This window comes from Aptenodytes patagonicus, chromosome 3, assembly GCF_965638725.1.
Source record: "Aptenodytes patagonicus chromosome 3, bAptPat1.pri.cur, whole genome shotgun sequence".
Classification (NCBI taxonomy): Eukaryota; Metazoa; Chordata; class Aves; order Sphenisciformes; family Spheniscidae; genus Aptenodytes; species Aptenodytes patagonicus.
The window spans coordinates 97,594,371-97,613,109 of NC_134951.1; the positions used below are offsets into that span (position 1 = coordinate 97,594,371).

At 41.0% G+C, this 18,739-nt stretch overlaps 1 protein-coding gene across 1 annotated transcript in view; it reads right to left on the reverse strand.

The window, feature by feature from the left end:
- Positions 1–8,325: 8,325 nt before the first annotated feature.
- Positions 8,326–18,739, reverse strand: part of KCNK5 (potassium two pore domain channel subfamily K member 5) — a 36,812-nt gene continuing 26,398 nt past the window's right edge. Inside the window, exons 2-5 of the mRNA XM_076334377.1 lie at positions 17,330–17,441; positions 15,743–15,909; positions 14,414–14,582; positions 8,326–13,581 (exon numbers count right to left, since the gene is read on the reverse strand). Of these exons, the coding sequence (XP_076190492.1) occupies positions 12,761–13,581; positions 14,414–14,582; positions 15,743–15,909; positions 17,330–17,441 (1,269 nt within the window). The 3' untranslated portion in view covers positions 8,326–12,760. The remainder of the gene's footprint in view (positions 13,582–14,413; positions 14,583–15,742; positions 15,910–17,329; positions 17,442–18,739) is intronic.

The following is an 18,739-nucleotide window of genomic DNA, read 5'->3' on the forward strand; positions in this document are numbered from 1 at the left end:
GCTCTGTCTTGTTTATTGTAATGTGGACAGATTTCTTTTTTTATTTTCTCCAAGGTCTACAAGAAACAGTTTAGCCCCCGCTCAGTACTCTTCAGCAGCCTTTTACCCATCAGAAAACTTACGCGTACTAGCTGTTTTGTTTTCTTTTCTAGACTGAATAAACCCATTTTTTCAGCCTTTTCTAATGGTTTTCTCAAACGTCATGCTTTCTTAAACATTTTCTTGTTGCTGTGATACAGACTACTCTCAGTTTATCTACAGCTTCCTTAAAATCTGATGATCTGAGCCCATACTAGAGCCCACGCTAGCCCCACTGTCCTAGAGAGTGGAAGAATACCTCCCATCTCTCACATATGCTACTTTTGCTCATACATCCCAGGATAACACTCATCCTTTTGGAAGCCATCACACTTGTTTGGTGGGGGAACTTTTATACCTCCCAGATCCTTATATGCAGTAGTAATTCTGACACTATTCCAGATCTTTTATTTGATTTTAACGATCTTTAAGGTGTTTGGGATGACTTTCTTGAGGTGGGAGGATGGGATTTTAAGAATTTCCTCATATGGGCTTTATACTGACGCATGGTGGTTTTTTTTCTCATGAATTCTGTTTTTAGTTTCTTCCTATTTTGCTGGCCAGAGGCCTCTGCACCCAGGGCAGCCAAAAATTAAAATTAAGATGAGAACAGGAACTAATTATTTCTACTTGCTAATGAGAACAGAAAATGATCATGAAATTAAACTTCAGAAAGTTGCATATTACACGTAAGAAAAATTAGGCTAGCTGAAAAAAAAAAATCTGCCAAGGGAGGTGGTGGAAACACCACCAGTAGATCTTGCCAAAGCTATGACTAGCTGGCTACTCATTGTCAGCACACAGTTGTGCAGGTTTACTTACTGCAAAGAGTCATAAGTTAGGGAGGAAACAGGTCTGCTCACGCTCTTTGGCCTTCCAAGGCTATAAATAGCACTGAACAGCTGAGGGAAAACTAAGCTTGCGTTAGGGATCCTGTGACGGACACCTACCTAGGTTCTGGTCTGATCCTGAGGGAAACAGTACCACTGCCTCCCCTGTGAGTAAATGGGTGAATGAAGAAGCAGCAACAAGACATGAGACACCTCTTAGTTTGGAGCAACAGGGAACAAGGTTATCTCCTCAGTAATTTCAGCTGCCCTTCTGAAGAGTCTTCTCCACAAGAGAAGGTTGCGCACTTCTCATGAAGCATATGCACATCAGTTTTTGTTTAAATTTCATATAATGGAGACTTTCAGTATGAAGATGTAGGCTTAGCTCCTTTTAACCCTTGAAGATCACTGTGCTGGTTCAGTGGAAGAGAGGAAACACCTCTCTCTACTGTTTGCTCCTTGTGAGTAGATGCTAATTTTTGCTTCCCCAAACTCCTTTCCCAGTGGGTGGCATATGGCAGCACACGCTCTGCCCTCCTCTCTTGCGGACTCCTGTTAAAGGAACATGCCACATCCCAGAGTCCCAGTGCCTGGGGATACTTGAAGAGAGGGCCTTCAGCTCCAACAAGAGAAACAAGAGAAAGTGTCCTAAAGCTGTTGCATTCATCCAAACTCACGTTCTTACCCTTCCCACTTCAAATATCAGCCAGACCTAAATATAAGCCAAAGCAAAGATCTGTTTAGCAGGATATGGTTACGTAGAAGAATCTTCTTCATCCATAGTTAATAAGGCTTCTTATTCCCCCTCGTGTAGAGTACCTACTGTATGCAGATGCTCTGGAGCGAGGGTCACTCCATTGTCCTCCTCCTTCCCAAAGCTCTAGATGATGACTGTCCCCATCTAGCCCTGTTTCTCATTCCCAGGGTTACATTTTTGTGTACAAATACAATTACTTCGATAGTGCTAGCTACCCCTGGTACTTGAAGAAGACTTCTCTACCTCAGTTCGTGACTAGCCAGCCAAGAGGTATTCAAACTATGTGAATGCCACCGATAACTCTGCTTGGGGCCAGTGGCACCTGCTATTCATGGTCTGTTCTTCTGTGTCTGTAATCAGCTGATTGTCCCTGTCTAAAATGTTCCCTTTACGCTCCCTGGCACCATAATTCACTAGAATTCAACTATGGCACACGGTGCCGGCCATATCCATGCTATGAGCTTGTGCTCTCATGCATTGCTAGCTTCCTATAGACTCCCTGATAACACAGATGGCAAATCTCTCGATGGGAGCTTCTGTGCGGATGTGGTGTGAGACCCCATTCCTGCTCCTGCCCTCTCACTGGTGGTCTGGTGCCACTTGCATTCAAGTGTTATGAAAAACACAAACAGTTCCTGACATCGATCTATGATATTTTTAAAGTCACAGTTTTGGCATTTATTGGAATAACTCTAACAGGAACAGTAGCACATATGGATTTCTCTAGTGCTTAAAAAAATTCCCCGTGGGAGTTTTCTGTACCCTAAAGACTCGACACGTAGGCTGTCTAGGTTATATTGGTTGCCATCTGGCTCTCAGTCCCACTCTTTGTTTTCAGTCTCCAGGCCATTACGTCTTTAGTAAATAATCAAACATATTTTGTTCTATTCAATTTCTTTTCTTCTGTTGAATTGTTGATTGGGAGCCAAAGGTTTATTTAAACAGGTGATAACTTTGCTGCTTACTTGGTGCAACTGTAACATAGTTTTAGGTCACATCTACATGACAAATGTAGTCATGTCAAGCAGTCTGAACACACAGCAACAAGCTAAAATGTTTCTAAGGCTTTGGAAGCCTCCTGGAGAGTTCCAGACTACAAAGAGCTAAGCTTTATCCTCCCAGTTCAGGGGCTGCAGCGGTAGGGATAACTGTGGTCATAAAGTGGGATTGGCGAGTGTAGGAGTGGTGGTAAAAGGGAACTGGAGTAGGAGGAAGGGGAGGAGGAATGTGGAGCTAGAAAGGGCGCAACTACAACTCACAGTAGGCACAGCCTCTTTCAAAAACTATTTTGAACTCCAGCCTCGCTAACGAGTCTCTGTGAGTATTTAGATAGGCTTGCCTAGTCCACTTCATGGCCCTGTAGTGAAGCTGTACCTTTGCCCTTACTGAACCACATCCCTGCAAATGTAAATCCACGGCAGATATAAATAGCGTGGCTGAAAATATGCAAAAGTTTGAACTTTTTCACTGAAGGAAGCCATGACCACTCAGCTGGGTGCCTTGGTTGTTCAACCTCTGTCTCCTTTAGCTGAAGCAGTTCAGGCGGGCACTCTTTGAGTGTGAGAAGCCAAATCTATCTTCTGGCTGTCAGCCTGAAACGCCAAGCGGCCGCTGTGTCCTGCCTGCAGGCAGCCGTGATGTTCCTAGGGGGCCACAGGAATTGTAACGGGACAGATGCAACACAGCAGAGGAAGGGGAAAGTTAAGACATCATATAAGCAAGGAGAAAAGTGGTGGGAGCCAGAAGAGACAGACAAAAGGGGTGGAAGCGGTATCCTTCCGTGAAAAAGGAGTTGGGTCATTACTGCGTAGGTCTGAGTAGAATAGTGTTTGAAACCAGTCACTGCTCTCCCCATCCTGAATCTTGTTGTTGTTTTAAAGAATGGTCATTTTACAGTAAATAAACTGTGATAACCCCAAAGCCTTTTCCTCCCTCTCTGCGCCAGAGGAAGCTAAGTTTATCCCAAGCATTTCCAAAACCACATAGCATTTGAAGGCACAGTAATATATGGGGTCAGAAACTTTTAAATAAAAGCCAGTTGGAGCTTCAAGCCATTTCCACCTTATTTTTTATTTTTATTGCATTCTCTGAAAGAAAAAGTCTGTCTCAAGCCTACACATTTTAACAGGCTGCCAGTTCTTTCCTGCAGATTTTGCAGCTTTCAGCTATTATGCCCCAATAAGATTAATCTTTTCAGCTGCTGATAAACATCATAGAATTAAACTCCCTCAGAAAATCAATATCACTTGGCCAGATAGTAACTTCAGAAAACTGCTTGAAATTATTTGCCAGAAAACTTATTTCCTAGTGTTTTAGAGCAAATCTCCCCACAAATAACAGATTCCTCAGCTACTATAGTTTTGTGTCTCTGATTTCTTCCTGTACTTGATACAAATTGTGTCTCTTGCCCTAAAAACCCCCTGTTCTCAGTTCAACACCACATCCCTTTAACTTTGCTTGAGTGACGTGCTGGGGTTATCAGAGTGGAGGCTAAATGTCAGGCTCTCTCCTCAGTTGAAGCAGCTGTAAAGGTTGGAGAACTTGCACCACAGAACTACGGAGAACTTGGAGGCTAAAGTTTAAAAATAGGCATTCACTTTACCTTCTTGCCTTCATCTGATCCCTATCGTACATCTTGGAGTCTAGTCTGATATTTTAGATAAATTTAAAGAGCTCCACTTTCTGAAGAAATGTAGCACAGAAGAAAATCTTAAACCCTGGGCCTTCTTCCTTATATGAAAGCAAGCCCCCCGTGCAAGCCTTTCTCACTTTGAGTTAAGCCACCAATTTTCTATCATTTATTAAAAAGTGACAGCCACAAAACCAGCCAAAGAGGGCAGCGTCCCCCTCAGATGTCCAAGGCATGTTGCTTACTCCTGCTTTTGCATTCATTTCCCATTCTAATCAGCGATTAAAAAGCAGACCAATTAGCTTACTATTTTTCCTTCCTTTCCAGCCGTGCCAGAGATGGAATTGGCAAAAGTCCCAGGCTGAGAGGAATAGAAAATGTCAAAAGAAGTTGTCTGCGTCTCAAGTTTTGATTTGTTCTTTACTTTTCGCTAACTGCCAACGTACAACCGATAAGCAGCAAATATGAAGGTTGCCAGGGAAGGACAAAACAGCTTTATGAATAAACACTTATCCTTTAGCTTCAGAAGCTTGTGACTTCTATTTCAACATGAACATGGATTTATTTCACATTCGCATGCACATATTTTGCTGTTCTGCCCAGCAACCAGGAGTATGTAGGAACGAGTGCTCCTCTGCACCCAGTTTATTTTGATCAGTACGGGTAGGGCCCAACCCACAAATAAGCACACGAAAGGATTTTTGTCTCTGATCTTAGCGGCATTAGGAATTATGATACTTCCTTATACACCCAGAAACTTAACTAGATAAACAAAAATGTGATCAACAAGCGCGCAAAGCCGTAAGTCCACAGAACAGCGCAAAGCTGTTGACAGGCCTTCAACAGGATTTTTGTTCTCGGTGTGGGACTATGGTCATTCGTACAGAGTGTATTCATTCCCCTTGTGATTAAAAGGCATATCATGGTGCCACACACTACTTTTATATTCAAATAAAAGTGTGTCAAAGTATTTGTTTTTTTCCTGAGTAAATAATGCATAGTTCTAATTTGAAAACACAAGTACTTTTGTTTGGCATACTTAGGAAAGTATCCAAAAGAATTTTATTAAAGGTTAGACGTTCTGTGAAATTTCCCATGCTATGGGAAAAATGTTAACTTCTATTTCAGATATTTTGTGTTTTAACGTCCTCACCCCCATTTCAGAATTCATATTTTCAGGTTTTTTGTTCTGCTTTCTCTGTCATTCACAGCCCCACCCCAGGAAGGAGAAAAGGGGGGCAGGGTGCATTTTCCACAACTTCCTCCATGTAGAAAACAATATAACCATCAAAATATGAAGAGTGAGTTGTCACCATCTCTCTTCGACTCTTTCCTATGAGCAGCAAGGAGCGACAACAGGGAGGCAACTTCTGACACCCCATAAAAAAATAGTCTAAAAGTAGAAAACTAAAACTCTTATTCACAGTTGTTCCAGTTCAAATTGTAAAATCCAAAGGGATTATTAAAGTATTTCCATCAGAATATTTATCATATGTCAATATATTTCTCATACATATATATATGTTTTTTAACCAGAAGGAGTTCTGGCTACGGGCTGTACTTGGAAGCTTGGCCGTCAGAGGAAGCCCTCCTAACTGGAGCGTGCTACCTGGCTTTCAGGAAGCCTCTGTGCAGGACAATGCCTCCAGCAGCCCAGTCCACCTCAACTCTCCCTTTCCAGATAAGCCCTTCTGATGTGAAATAGCAAATTTCCTTGGTCAGTGAGCTGAATCTTCGTGGGTGTTTCGTTTTGGACCTCTGTGCTCCTATCAGTCACGGTACCACTCCAGTCCCACTGGACTACACAGGGGACTTGGACTGCGTAGTCCAAGATAACCACTGCTTGAATTTGTTTTCATCCCAAGACACAACACACCTGCTTGGACACCTGTTTCCACAAAACATCACCCACCAAAAAAACCCCCACCCCTTATAAGCCTAGTTTTCTTGGGAGCCGGGACAGTAATCAAGGCAGTAAAGGTGCACCCCTTTTCCCCAAGACTTTGCCCGTGTGCCGTAAGTCAGCAGGAGTCGCATTAGCTGCATTGCGGAAGAAGGTATCTGCCAACATGCAAGTGAAAAGCAATCCTTTAGCAAGCCCTTCAAGTATCCCAGGCCACGCGAGACCTGTAGGTGATGAACACGTTTGAGTGGAGAGCTAAGGGCCTGCCTGGGACAGGCAATACCACGGGTTCGCTCTCAGGGAGACGCATGGCCCCTGGCAGGGCTAGGTTTGCTCCCACCCACCCATCGCTCCCCCTTGTTCCTGGGGCATGGAGTCGAAATATAGCCGCAGCCCACAGTCATGCTGTGAAGCCAGGTAGGGTACATGGAGGAGGCCCAGTCTGCATGCAGGTCAGGGGAGTTCTCCGTGGGCTTTCTGGAACAAAAAGAAGCCAAAATCTAATGGGTGCTGTGCTCAGCCCAACCTTTTTTTCCTAGATATTACACTATTAGTTATCTTACCACGGGGAGGTTGAGGCTAAAAAAAGGTTTAAAAACAAAAACACAACAAAAACCACACAACCCTTGCTGAAAGGCACAAGGTGCAAGTCATGAATTTAAAAAGAAAACTCTTCCTGCTCAAACTATAGGGCAAAAAGACTTCCCCCACCTCTCTGCAGGTCCTTGCATAAGAGTTGAAAGAGATATTTTATGGGTTCTTCAGGACTTAAGTCCAGCTACAGGAAATTGCTCTGAAGGGAGTGAAGTAGCATTTTCCTGTGTAAAACTGTCCTGAACAGCAACTGTCTGCCTGCTATGTCACCGTCTTCATCTCCCAGAATTAAAGGTCCGAGTTCTCCGTTTCCATGAACTGGTATCATGTTGCACCACGCATTGTAAAGACCTATGATAAGCGTTCAGTGAAAAGATTTCATTTTTTTTTAAGTGTGGTCTGCGATTTTATCTATTAAGCTATTGTGTTCAGAGGAACCTGCAGCCAGGCATGGACCATAAGAACAGGCGCTTAAGAGATACAGGTTTATCCTGTTTTCCTACTTCTTGCTACCCTACTCCCTATAAATTACTAACACTACTAAAATACCAAAGGCAGAAGGTGAACAATAGTCTGTGGGCTCCAACCTGCTGGGAGCCAACAGAAATGTTATCAGGTGCTTACCAGACTCGATGTTATGTCCTGCCCTCAGCTCCACGAGGGGACCCCACCTCCCTCTTTGGCCGTTTTTGGCATCAGTCACCCGCCAGACACACCTCTTCCTCCTCCACTACTGCTCTGTTATAGGGCTGGAGGAAAATGTAGAGATTGGCTACCCTTACTCAAATCGCGACAGCATCCACCCTTCCCCTCCTGTGCCTATGCATCTCCCCAGTTTCCTAGCTCACACCTCAGCAATTTCATTTGGTTGTCCAAAAGCCAAGGTTCAGTCTCTTCGCCCTCAGGCTGAGGTTGTCCCAGTTTCTGCAGATGACTCCGTCTCTATCATGGGTATCACCGAGTCACATTTTCCTACCCATTAAGGTAGGCAGTTATCTATTTTCCAAGGTGTTTTAAGGAAACTGCTGGAGTTGAAGGGCTGCAAATACTTCCAGACTGCAAAATGGTGAGCACTGCTGCGAGAAATCTTGTGAAAATTTATGAACAGCTATTCAGATATTTTAATAGCTCTGGCATAAGATTCAGATAGCAGTCATAAACGCCCATTTTATTTTATTGTAGTACTGATCAATTCTAACACTTCCTGTCTCAGTGCATCTTCTTTAAAAACAGCCCCCTGAAAAAACACAGCCCCTGGAATAAACTTTTGTTTATCTTTCAACAGCTGTCTAAAATCCTCATTGAATAACACTTTGCTATGCTGTATCTAATTGAAGACCAGATGCCGTTGAACTTAAGTCATCAATACTCCATACAAGTACAGGCATCTGCTTGCATAAAAAAAAGAAAAACTTGCTTTATCGGCTCCTTACCTTCGAGCTCTTTGGAGCAGGACCAGTCTCATCTGCGAGGTGCATTACAAGTGTAGGGAGTTGTAAAAAGAAACCTCATTTCTTGATTGCCATTTTCCTCGTGACAGAGAGGATAAGTTGTAAAATTTTTATTGCAAAATATTAAAATAAATTACATTTTACAAAGACTTAGCAAATATTTACATACAGTGTGATTCCAGTGACAATCAGCAACAAAGAACAGACAGACAGGCATATTATGGAGTGATAAGAGTCAGAACTGTACAAACTTCAAAAGCCGTATGAAAGACAAGCTAATTTTTTAAAAGGTAAATCCATCACAAATGGAATGAATCCCATGAGGCACAAAAATTACGAGTCTACAACAGAGTTCTTGGGGTGTTTTGCTTAGGTCAACAAACTTATATATTGCTTTTGGTCTCTTCATCAGTGACGCTTGTCTGCCTCTACACATACTCTTCCAGATCAACTGGAGGGAAAAAAAACCTCAACATATACAATTGTGTCACCATGGATATGTTATCAGTCTATGGTTTTATTTATGCATGTTTTGTGACATCCATTGCCAGCAACAGATTCACAAATCAGAAAAATTTAACACACCGCTTTTTGTATTTCCTCAGTGATTTCGTCGTACCAGTGTATCAGATGTGTTAAGACTGCCTGCTGTGAGATAAGTATCTGAAAATGATGCCCTTCTGGTAAAAATCGGCTTCAATAGCACAAGACAAAACCAAGAAGTGTCACAATGATGTCATGAAGGGTGGGGTCATATAGTCTATAGCACTTTAAAAGGGCTTTTGTAGGACAGACTTTTCTTGTCACATTTCAGGATTTTTAAAAAAAATTAAAAAAAAAATTGAAAGTATTGGCTCATCTTGGCAAAATTAGTAAGTAGTTTAGTATTGTGAAAGTGGACCCATGCTTCACATGATGTGACTGGAAACACAATCTAGTTGTAGGCAATAGCTAGGAAGAAGAGTTTCCACTTTCATTCCATCCCTTCCTTATATGTGCTTTTAAGCTTTTTTTTCCCCTCCCCTCCTTTTTTAAAAATCCCCTTTCCTCTCTTTCCAGGAAGAGATCTGTCTCACCTATAAAACTAATTCCATAGCATTAAGAGAGCTGTTAACATTATTGGTTAGCCAAATGGAGTCTTACATGGCATCCAAAGAAAATGTTTCCAGATTGACCAGATAATTGAAATAACTACAAGACCTTACCAAGCAGCACTGGGAAATTCACTCAGAGGCACTTTTGGGGCTGAATAGCTCAAAATCCAGCCTGGACACCCCTCTAACTAACTACTGGTAAATCTGAAGGCAGAAAGACAATTTAGATCCCCCAGGCAGCTGCTTTTCTCAAGACACGGAAGACAGGCAGGCAAAAAGCTGTCTTGCTTAGCACTTCGGCAGTTCTGAGGTGGCACCATAATTTTAAAAACCCTGGGAAATGGTTCAACTTTTTGGAGAGAGCCAGTATGAAAGCTACATGCCAACTAAACCCCTCCAAAACACTAAAAACAAGTAGGGCTTAACGAGACCAATTGTGTTGGCCCCTGTGTAAAGAGGAATTTTTTCCCAGTGTTAGGATTACATTAAGGCACATGGTGGGATGTCTTGAGAACAGTTTTGTGAGGTGTGATCATGTTTCCCAAAAAAGCGGGAATATTGTACTTTGTTTTAATAAATTTAATCTATTACTTTAAATCCCATGATAGTTCTTATGCAGACTTATAGTCTATGCTGACTACACTGGGAAAGGCCAGAGAGCCACATCTAACTTGATAATATGAAACAGATCCCATCCATTCCCAGCTCTGGCGTACAAGTGCACTTCGCTACAGAGAACAGAGTCTGGGTTCCAGTGTGCAACATCCCCTCCCAATCAAAGCAGCCCAGCCAAGTGTCTGGGTTGTATTATTTCTGTATTAAAGAGAAATTTATCTTTTTTTTTTAAATCAAGATTGGACTATGCTTTTCCATTTCATGCACTTTCAGCAAGCCTCTTCTCTCCTCACTGTCCTGTAGCTTTCTAACTGTCACTAAAACTTTGATCTTTGCATCAATAATGGAAGACAAGTTGGAGGACAACAAAAGCTATATGGAGTGCTTTCTCATTTTCTTTTAAGCTAATGTGCACTTTTTCAAACAAAAAAATAAAAGAGAAGGCTAGACTTGCTACACAAGCATCCTGTGTATCATGCAGGTAGTCTTACCTACCATTTCTTACAGTTACAAGGTATAGCTGTCAACCACAACCCTTCAGATACATAGAAATACTTGAAGGGCTTGGAGTCATTTTAAAACGATGAGGGTGGGGGTGTCTATTAGAAGTAAATTAGAACCTTCTCGATAGGGCCTCTCCCTCTTTCCTGACAGATAGAAGACAAATTCATCCAGCCACTCCTGCTCCAAATAGCAGTAATATAATAAAATATGATTTCAAATTAGAATCTCTCTTCAGCGATACTATCATACAATACAGATTAACTACCAAATCCAATGATGTCGATTCCACATTTTTGCCAGTAAAACAGAGTTGGCCCTGGTCTTGTGTTCACACTCTATTTGAAAAAATGTCATATACGTGGAAAATTCTGAAAAGAAATGAGCAAAGACAGTCCCTTGTTTCACAGTAGATGACTTCAAAACTTCCAATCAACAGGCTATCCAACCAGAGTGCCAGTTTCCCATATGTCCTCCTTCTGTGGAAGAGGCCAGCAATTGAAGCTGCAGCCAATATTTGCAGTTATTAGAAATATCTAGTAATTCAAGATTAGCATTGCAAGATTCCATAAGCTCTTCTTACAGAGCTAGTGAGTCTGCCAGCATTACACCGAAAACGAGAATGAGACAACTTTTAACTGTTCACTGAACTTTGGAAACTTTTGGACATACTGGAATGACTTAAATACTGTAAAATTAAACAGAACAACAGAACTTGACATGTTAAGGTTCAAAGGTCTTGGCTATTTTCTGTTCCAAGTATATTGGATACAACTGAAGTCAGTACCTTTTGCCAACATGTAATCAAGAGCCTCATTTGAAAGAGTTGTCAGGGTTAACGCATAGATATGGAAAAAGAAAGAAAGAAAAATAAAACCATGATATAATTTTCTTTGTAACCAAAACAATTTGGGCATAAACGTTATGAAGAGACATACTTCCTTCTCAATGAGAAGCGCATCTCCAAGCCAAAAGATAATACTTTCAGGAGCTTAGAGCCAAAGTTCCTTTTAAGAAGTGCCTTATGGCCTTAAGTCACTTGATCACATCTCAGTTTGCCCAAGATTTGCCATTGCCCAGCCTTCTTCAAAATGGGATAGAATAACCATTGTATATGCACATAGGTCATACTTTAAAACAAAACAAATAAGCAAAGTGTAATCAACTGTTTAAAAAAAATCATCTCTCATTCAAGTCTAGTCTGAAGTACCAAGGCAGGGAGGAACATCAAATAACAATACTGACTAACACGCTGCACAGATCAGCAGCAGTGCTTACAGGTCCCTTCTGACAGGCATCAGGAAAATATCTGTGCCTCCCAAGGTGATTTTTTCCTCAGAAGAGCAGTGTCAATAAAACTTCACCTGTACATACATACTGTATAGGGTTCATTCAAGTATTTCCTCTGGGAAATGGACAGTGGAAGGACACTTTCAACACTAAAAAAAGTTCATTGCATCCTGCTTGTGCTCATACATGCTTTGATCAATAGGTCTTCCAGTCACTTTACTCTTTAACAGTTCTGGGGCTGACGTGCAGTTTAGCAGCGCAGTTGGTGAGCTTCATCCCAGATGATTCTTCCTTGTTAGAGGGCTCCTTCTCAATCCATTCCTTTGGAATTTTTTTTTTTTTTAATTTTTTTTTATTAAATTATCATTCACTATAATTTGACAAGCACTGACATATTCTAGACAGATGTTTCAGATGCTTCCTCCTCAGTCTGCCAGCACACCTCAGCTCAGATCTGTGTGTCCCGGTATTCCATCTAAAGTTTCTCATTAAGAACAACTACTGGTTGCACCATTTTTTTGTGGTAACAACTTGACAATAGGCAACTTAAAAAAAAGCAAACCCCTTGCTTTCATTTGTGATCAAAGCAGGATTCAAATCCAGGTTTTCAGAGGTGAAAGGCTAATGGAGTAACCGAACACATTTGATGCCCAAAACAGTCTCTTTGCAACAGTATAGTTACACTCCCAAACTAATTCCTCAATGAAATGCATAAACGCAGAGCAGGTCCAGTGTATTAACTAGTCTCTTCTCTTCTACTTTGTTCAAGAACCACAAAATCCCAAGAAGGAGCAGAATTCCAAATTCAACTGTTATTTTACAAGTTTTTCAGATAAGCAAAGCTGATGGGCTCAGAAACCAACTTAGGATGGGAAAATGACACTGGAGTTTATTAGTTTGGGACTTGCTTTTGTTCTCAAAGAGACAGGAGAAGCTGCAAAAACATGCTTTTCTCCTTGCTCTGTTAATTTGTTCAATATGCACTGACCACTTTCAGAAAACCATTGTCAAACATGCTTCACGTTGCAGCCTTCACATTGCTTACTGTATTATATTCATTCATCAGTTGTTCATAAGGCACAGAAAGTTCTAGCTCGTTATTGGTAAAGGTAGATTCATCAGAGGATGGGAATTTTACCAGTTTTTTTGCAGTTTCAGATTCCTCTGCGAGATTATCATCCATGGAGGATTTTGACGTTTCCTCATCATCTGAGATATCTTCCTCTTCATCATCATCTTCATTTACAAATGTTATATTGGCATTCTCAAATATTAAGGGTCGATAGTCTCTGGAATCCCACACTTCGCCTTCTTCTTCACTAATCCTGTCTAGCTGGTTTACAAACATGGTTCCTTCTAGAGGGCTGTCTCCAATACGTTTATCATGCAGGGGTCTCAGTACATGACCATTTTGAATGTCCAGAGAAGCCTCATCATACTCAAATGACTCTGTCTTTGTGTAAGTCACCTGGGCATCTATACTGGCATTCTGCATATTTTGTTTGGCATTTTCTACTTTAATCATTTTGTCATTGTTTGTCTTCAGGGCCTTCTTCCCAATTTGCTTAATAAGATCATTGTAGGTCTCTTCTTTCTTTGAAAGGAAGCTGAAGATGTTGACATCCTTTGAGGTACCCATTTGAAGGGGTTTTTTAGACCGAGGATGGTTGTCAAATGACTCTTTTCTTTTTTTCCTCCGTTTCTTGATTGCTTTGTGGACTTCCACAAACATACTGACCTTCCAGTTAACAAAGAGTGAAAGCCAAGCTAGTCCCAGATAGATCCATAACTCCACAAAATATCTGTAAAGGGCATGATAGTTTGCATCTGGATTTACACCTACAAAGAATTAAAAACAAGAACATTACTGAAAGAGGACTCGCAGCTGATAAACCTTTGAAGTTATGACCCTGAGAACTACTCCCTTCCACACTAACAGAGCCTAATTGTTTGAGCACTGCCCTGAGAGGTGGTAAGTGGGGATCTGAAACCCTTCTGACAGAAAAAGTTGATCCCAGGTCTTCCACTTCTTGGCTGCATGTATTCTGACCACTGGACTACAACATAAAATAGAAGCATATTTACCCTCTCCTTGTAAGCTATAAAAGTGAACTTTTTTCCTCTTTGAAAATCATAAGCCTTCTCCCTGCCAGAGGTATGGATATAGGTACCTTCCTTGAGAAAAGGATTCAGAATTCCACTTACAAGGACCATCTCCAAAGCCCTGAACAAGGCAGTGGATTTTAGAGAAAGACAGGATTTAGGAAGGAGACACCAGTATGCTTAGCATTTCCTGTTGACTAGTTCTAGACAGCTGCACAGAGCGTGCTGCCCAGTACTTATGCGCCCTGCTTAGTATACTAGATCCCATTCAAAGGTCCTTAACTATCATGGTGGATATGATAGCTCCTTGCCTGAAATAGGGACCTGGGGCACCTGAAAGAGTTACGAACTCCAGAACTTGGCTCCAGACTTAGTCCAATAAAAGCCTTGGGTATCTAAACCAAGATTGAAGAGCGAGATCTAGTCCATTGGATCAGCTTTTACTGAATCTTCTATTCAGCGAAACGTTTTGGAAAAGCTTAGAAATCACCTTTTCAAATTAGAGTTTGAAAATTGAATTGCCACACTATGCATGTAGTAAAATATTACATAACATACAATTACTGACCAGCAACAAAATCTCCAAATCCTATGGTGGTGATAGTGATGAATGAGAAATAGAGGCCTTCAATGTAATCCCATCCTTCAGTCACCATAAAGACAAAGGGAGGAATAACCAGATGGACCAAAACACCCCAAACAATGAAAATAGCTGTGCATGTAATTTGTGCTTTCCTCTGTAAAGAAAGAAGAAACAAAAGTCAGGGAAAGATCTCCAAATTTTCTTTTCTCATCCATGGCACCAAGCATCACCTGACAGCATCAGACATTTCAGAGTTTTGTGCTAACAGTTTATCAGCCATAACTAAACGTCACTGACTGAAGTAAACGCACAACTTTTTTTTTTCCTTATGCAGAACTCACTATTCTTACAACTATTTGCTCAAACAGGATTATTTCCACAGTTTTCTTTCACACTCTTGAAAAATTTAAGGAGTTCCTGATATTTTATAAACAGGCATGGGATACAGACATAGCACTCCAGTCTAAAAAGCAGTCAGTACCTCTGACTTTCCTTTTATTCATTTGAGTATAGAGGATCAGAAGTGTTTAAGATGTTTCTCTCCTATTTATGCCTCCTACCCTTTGCCACTCATGTAACCTCTGCACAAAGCTGCACACACACATGCATTTCACCATCGTTTTCTGTACCTTCTTCTCAGGTGCTGAACCAAGAAATTTCTTGCTCTGTTTCTGAAACCAGGACCTAAACCAGTCCCGCTGTCCTCCAGGCACTATGGCCCTGCATTGCCTCCCATCTCTGTGCAGAGTTAGAAGTGAGATGGAACTCACTTGGGGGAAAAAAAACAAAACAACAAAAAAAAACCCCAAAACAAACAAACCACCACTCAGAAAACAACGAAAAGCCACGAACAAAAAAACACAAGCCAGTAACTCAGAACAAAACCTTATTTTCCAGTTGGTTCACTGAAGAGCAGGAAGTGCTCATGCTAGCATAGAAGCAGGTGGGAACAAAGCAGAACAGCTTATTTCTGTGCCAGAGGAGCTTGCATGGAATGTCTGTGAAATGAAGCCTCACCTACATTTGTCCTACAGTCTTCTAATGTAAGGAGATGCATATGTCTCCATAGAAGCTGCAAAATCTATATTTAGTATCAAAGGTTTCTACAAGACCTCGTTTTGCTAAAACTTCTTGCAGAACTAACATATCAGACTCAACCCCCCTTTCAGTTATTTCTGTGCAACACCATTGGGGAAAATTCGTATTTGTGCAAGTGTTCGTTTACTACCAAGATTAGCAGGTAAGTTAAGAAGCGTAAGCTTAATTCACGCATCAAAAATACACAGCGCAGGGGTAAACAAGAGAGGGCCTTACCAGGCTTACTCCTCTTTTCGTCAGAAACTGGCCCAGCCTCTTGGCACGTCCTCCAAAGAACTTCCCCAGAGCACTGATCCACGTCAAGCAGAGAGGAACTCCAAAGAGCCCATAAAATATGCAGAAGAGACGCCCAGAGGGTGTCTTTGGAGAAACATTTCCGTAACCTAAAAGAGATAAGTATGCACACGGTCTGTTCTTGTTGCAGAGAATTCAAGGCAATTCTACCTATGCACAAAACAACACTGCGTGGGCTTCTGCTGTATCAGATGCTCCTTACTTCACCATTTATAAGAGCTTTAGTCTACTCCAGCTGCTGATCTTCTGAATCTGGATACCTTCCAATTTTACTCTAGCAAACGTGTATTCCATTAATGCAGGCTGAGAGGACTACTGCATTTTAAGCGTTTCCTGGATTTTGTGCATCTTTTTCTTGACAAGTTGAGAGAAATATGAAATAAAGCTCATCTCAAAACTTCTAATATGATTCCCCAACCTTAAGCAGCACTGTTAAAGGCTTGATTGAATCAATTTTACAGAATAAAAGCTCAAAATTCATCCTGAAGCTAGCTTCCATGTGAAAGATCCTCTTTCCAGGGTAAGAGTTTGCGAGTTAAGTGCAAGGTGAGTTGTGACATAGCAAAGTACTTCAACTGCATTTAGTTCTTTGCTGGTCACAGAACCTAACAGGGCATTACAAACTCAGGCTCTTAAATCAGCAGCCTATTTTCTGAACTTCTGCCAGAGCTTTCTTATTTAGGTGTGTTCCTGACTTCAACTTTTTGTCATAAGTTATATTATAAGCTGGGTATTGTGCGTTTCAAATAATAAAAGAAAACCACAGTATTGCATATGGTTTAACAGTAAGACTTCCATTTCTGTATACCTCCATCCTTCTCTGGTTATTTTGCATTCCTGTTTTTTTTTGCATTGTAGGTGTAAGCAAGGGTGTAGCAACACCATGTAGCAAAGACTCTTCTGTAAAAACAGAAGGCAGATGATGTTGAGCTCTGAAAATTTGTATATCAAAGGAGGAAGAAGTCTTTCAATGCAGAGGGTTTACAAGCACAAATCAGTAGTGAGATTTGGAAGACAGCACTTGCTCTACTTTGCCTTCTTTAAGAGAGAGATAAAAAGTCTAGATTGTTCTGCAAGCCAAGAACACTGATAAATCAGTAGCTTAAGAGGATGCATGCGAGTAACAAGTCAGCTATATAAAAACCTCATATGCACATGCTTTAAGTATTAGTTTAATGGAATGTTTTGTAACGCTTTTGTTTTGGGATTTTATGATTTGGAAATGTAAGTGCACGAATTAATGGAACTTGAATGACACCAGTCATCCCCAACAGCACCTTGAATCCGTTACTTATTGGAAAGACACATGTTTCTCTTCTGTATACCCATGGAGAGAGTGCCAAAATCCTGTTTTTTTCCTCTATAACCCCACAGGTGAACATGTGCTGTAGCAACTCCAGCCATTGGGACTTTATTCAGTGGCTAGCCTGACACACAAATGGAAGAATACAAACATACTAGAGCATACAGAAAACCACAGTTAGGAAAGTTGATATAATAAATACTTACCGATTGTAGTGATCACAGTAGCAGCAAAGATCACAGCGTTAGGCCAATTCCAGTTGTTGAAAGTATTGTTCCCAGTGATGGCAACCCCCTGTCCAGCAGCATTTGACACAACCTGTAAGAAAACAGTTTACAGTCATTCTTGGAAGATCCTGGCAGAAAAAGAAATGCATCTGTCCCTCTCAGGTTTCCCACCTTTGTTCATACTTTCAAAATAATCACTCAAGTTTTTGTAAAGGCTAGCCTAGTATATTTGCTAACAATAATTTTATGAAATATTAAAAACTTGCTTCACCTAAGAAAAAGTAGTGCAGGTGCTCTGACATTTAAATTGGGGGTTTTAATTACATAAGCTTTTACTTGATTTACCAGTTTAACCCAAATGGCTCTCTTTCAGAGACCAAACACACTCCTCCAGACTGAACTAACATTTAACCTCCAGCGCAGTTCTTGAATTTGGTTTAATATTAGGGACATCTTCAGAACTACTATCCATTTCAAAACACTGCTACATGCCTCAGCTTGATTTGGGTATGAGCAGGACGTCATAGAATCCTTGGCAAAGCTAGTGCGATTAACGTTACTTCACCTGCTGTCCCTGGCAAAGTCAAACCATCTACAAGCCAACGTAAAACTGTACTTTCCAGCAAAGACAGACAAATCAAAACTTTTCCAAAGTATTTCATACAACAGCACTCTAATCATTGTCCTTGAATCAGGCCCCTTTCTTATCCCATCTTTGAATCTAATATGCCATGATGAATGCAAAGCACTCGTTTACAATGTTTTAGGGAAGCAAGTGTAGTTGTTGGCACTTCCACAGATTCAGCACGCCAATTTTTTAACATCTGTTCAGGTCTTCAGGTGCTCAAGAATTATTAACCATCTTCACCTTTTGAAGGAAGGGACTTGGAAGACCAAGCCTCCCCCGCCTTTCCAAAACTAGACTGTAGAAAATGCATTGTGACTATTTAGTGCAGAAAGTCAAAGTTTCAGATCAAAATCATGTATCTTGCCGATTCTGACATGTATTTCTACCTCCCTGAAGTAAAAGAGAATAATGATTTAACGTATTCTCTCCTAGAGATCCCTAGTTACTTAAATCTTTGCTCTGTCACGTCATGCTGCAGTTAAAGCCTTCTCAGGTTACTCTGTTTTTTTCCCCTTCAGTGTAAACCAAGGTTATCTGAACAAAACTCTAAGGCTACATCCACATACAGGAGAGGTGAAGGTATCTCCAAAAGTTGATTTGTAACATTATCCTACTTTCTGTGTTTCTCCCTCAGTAAGTGTTGAACACAGAAAAATATCTTGAGCTAAATACCTAAAATTGGAGGCAATATACCTTTTTTTCCATAAACTTGACAGGTGAGGTTTATCTTAAACTGTTAAGAACTTACAGAGGTACCTACA